The sequence below is a fragment of the Nicotiana tabacum genome, chromosome 18 (genome assembly GCF_000715075.1).
Source record: "Nicotiana tabacum cultivar K326 chromosome 18, ASM71507v2, whole genome shotgun sequence".
Lineage (NCBI taxonomy): Eukaryota > Viridiplantae > Streptophyta > Magnoliopsida > Solanales > Solanaceae > Nicotiana > Nicotiana tabacum.
The window spans coordinates 10,577,387-10,579,882 of record NC_134097.1 but is presented as its reverse complement, the minus strand read 5'-3'; the positions used below and the strand labels follow the sequence as shown (position 1 = coordinate 10,579,882).

At 45.0% G+C, this 2,496-nt stretch overlaps 1 protein-coding gene across 1 annotated transcript; it reads left to right on the top strand.

The window, feature by feature from the left end:
• Positions 1–761: 761 nt before the first annotated feature.
• Positions 762–1,544, top strand: LOC107788820 (uncharacterized). The gene has a single exon (XM_016610548.1). The coding sequence runs from the start codon at positions 762–764 to the stop codon at positions 1,542–1,544; it is 783 nt and encodes a 260-aa protein (XP_016466034.1).
• The last annotated feature ends 952 nt before the right edge of the window (positions 1,545–2,496 follow it).

Sequence of the window (2,496 nt, the reverse complement as noted above, 5' to 3'; positions counted from 1 at the left end):
AGAAACATATTACCACCTATACAACGACAGTAAAGGGGAACGATTTAGCTCCCCACGAGATTGAATTTGTTTTGCTGAAGAAATTCAGAGAGACTCTCATGAGGAGAGCCTTGACGTGGTATTCGTTGTTACCCGAGCATTCCGTAGATTCCTTTGAGATGCTGGCAGACTCTTTTATTAAGGCCCATACCGGGGCCAGAAAGGTGCAGGCCCGAAAGGCCGACATATTTAGAATTGCACAAGGAGATCCCGAGTTGCTGCGGGAATTCATCATCCGGTTCCAAAAGGAGAGAATGTTGCTCCCGGTTGTTCCAGATGAATGGGCGGCTCGAGCATTTACCAAGGGTCTGAATCTGAGAAGTTCTGACGCTTCCCAAAAATTGAAGGAGAGCTTGCTTGAGTTCCAAGTAATGACTTGGACGGATGTACACAACTGGTACGAGTCTAAGATAAGGATTGAAAATGATCAGATTGGCTTCCCGTCATCAGCAAAAGGACGGGAGAAGAGTAAAGAAAAATCAAAAGACGATTTCGACAAAGATTGACGGTCTTTGAGGGGTCAGTTTTTTGCCTACGAACGGGCCAAAGGACGCGGCAGAGGTTTTCGGTGGGCAGATAGGTTCGTTACCGACAGAAGAACTGATCGCAGTCAAAACAACAGATCCTTGCAGGACAAAGAAGCGTCAAGTACATGGGATCCTTCCTACCCCAGGCTGTCAGAATACAAATTCAATGGCAGTGTAGTGGAGTTGGTACCAACTATGAGAAACATTAAAGAAGCATGGTTCCTGAAGTCGATGAGGTCCGATCCGAGCCAGAGGGATCCAAATTTGTGGTGCGAGTACCACAGTACTAATGGCCACCGGACTAGGGACTGCCGACATCTACGTGAAGAAGTAGCGACACTATTGAAAAATGGCCATCTCAGGGAATTCTTAAGTGATCGAGCCAAGAATAATTATGGCCGCAACTGTGATAACACGGACCCCTCGAAAGCAGGAGAAGATCCCCCGCTCCAGAAGATCAACATGATCTTCGGGGGGAACGAGATCAACGGGGTCACCTTCTCGGCAACAAAAAAGACGAAGGTATCAATAACCCATAGCAAGAGACTCCGAGAAGTAACTGAAGACGGCATCACTTTCACAGAGGAGGACGCAGATGGATTGTTGCTTCCGCACAAAGATGCACTGGTAATTTCTTTAAAGGTTCTAGATTTCAAAATCAAACGTGTTCTGGTATATCCAGGAAGTGTAGCCAATATTATACAATGGAGGGTATTAGAACAAGCCAAACTCACCGGAAGCATCATTCCGGCCACAAAACTCCTTGTCGGGTTCAACCTCGCAAGCGTAACAACCCGAGGAGAGATCATGCTGCCCTCGAACGCCGAAGAAGTGATGAAGACGGCTCTGTTTGAAGTTGTGGACGGTGAAATGGGTTATAATATTATTCTGGGAAAACCGTGGTTGCACGAGATGAGAGACGTACCATCAACGTATCATCAGTTGCTGAAATTCCCAACACCCGGAGGAATCAAATAGATAAGAGGCGACCAACCAGCGGCAAGGGAGATGAATGAGATTTCGGTCTCCAGTAGCAAAAGGAAGGAGCATGAGGCATAAAAATTACAGGAACCGGTGCCTGCTCCCGAATCGACTGAAGTTAGCCAAGGAGAGAGGCGTCGAAATCTTATCAGGTGCCGAGATATTTCTAGGTACCAGAAGAGACGGATGCGACAAAATCCACAGCGGAAGAGCTCGAGCAAGTTGCATTGTTTAAAAAGTTCTTGGAGAGGAAATTCCACTTGGGGACAAGATTGTACCCCGAGCTCAGGTTTGGCTTTATTGAATTTCTTAAATATAATGCCGATTGTTTTGCGTGGTCGTATGCGGATATGACAGGTATACCAACGGAAGTGGCCATACACAAGCTAAGCTTGGATCCCAACATCCCTCCGGTAAGACAAAAGAAACGCCCTATTGCGGAGGCCAGAAATAAATTCGTCAAAGAAAAGGTAACTCGCCTACTTGATACCGGTTCGATCCGAAAGGTAAAGTATCCAGACTGGCTATCTAATGTAGTAGTAGTTCCTAAGAAAAATAATAAATTCCGCATATGTGTAGATTATAAGGACTTGAATAAGGCGTGCTCAATAGACTTGTTCCCATTGCCAAACATCGATCAAATGATTGATGCGACGGACGGGCACGAGTTAATGCGTTTCCTTGATGCTTATTCCAGGTACAACCAAATTAAGATGAACCCGGAGGATCAGGAAAAAACTTCGTTCATAACGAATTTCGGCACATATTTCTATAATGTGATGCCCTTAGGGCTAAAGATCGCTGGAGTCACTTATCAACGGCTCATAAACAATATGTTTGAAAAACAAATAGGGAAGACTATGGAAGTTTATATAGACTATATGCTCATTAAGTCATTGAACGCAGATGATAATATTAAGTATCTGTAAGAAACTTTCGACATCCTAAG

What these genes read in the sequence shown, in the direction of transcription:
- LOC107788820 (XM_016610548.1), top strand. Translation starts at nt 762, where the DNA reads ATGAGAAACATTAAAGAAGCATGGTTCCTGAAGTCGATGAGGTCCGAT.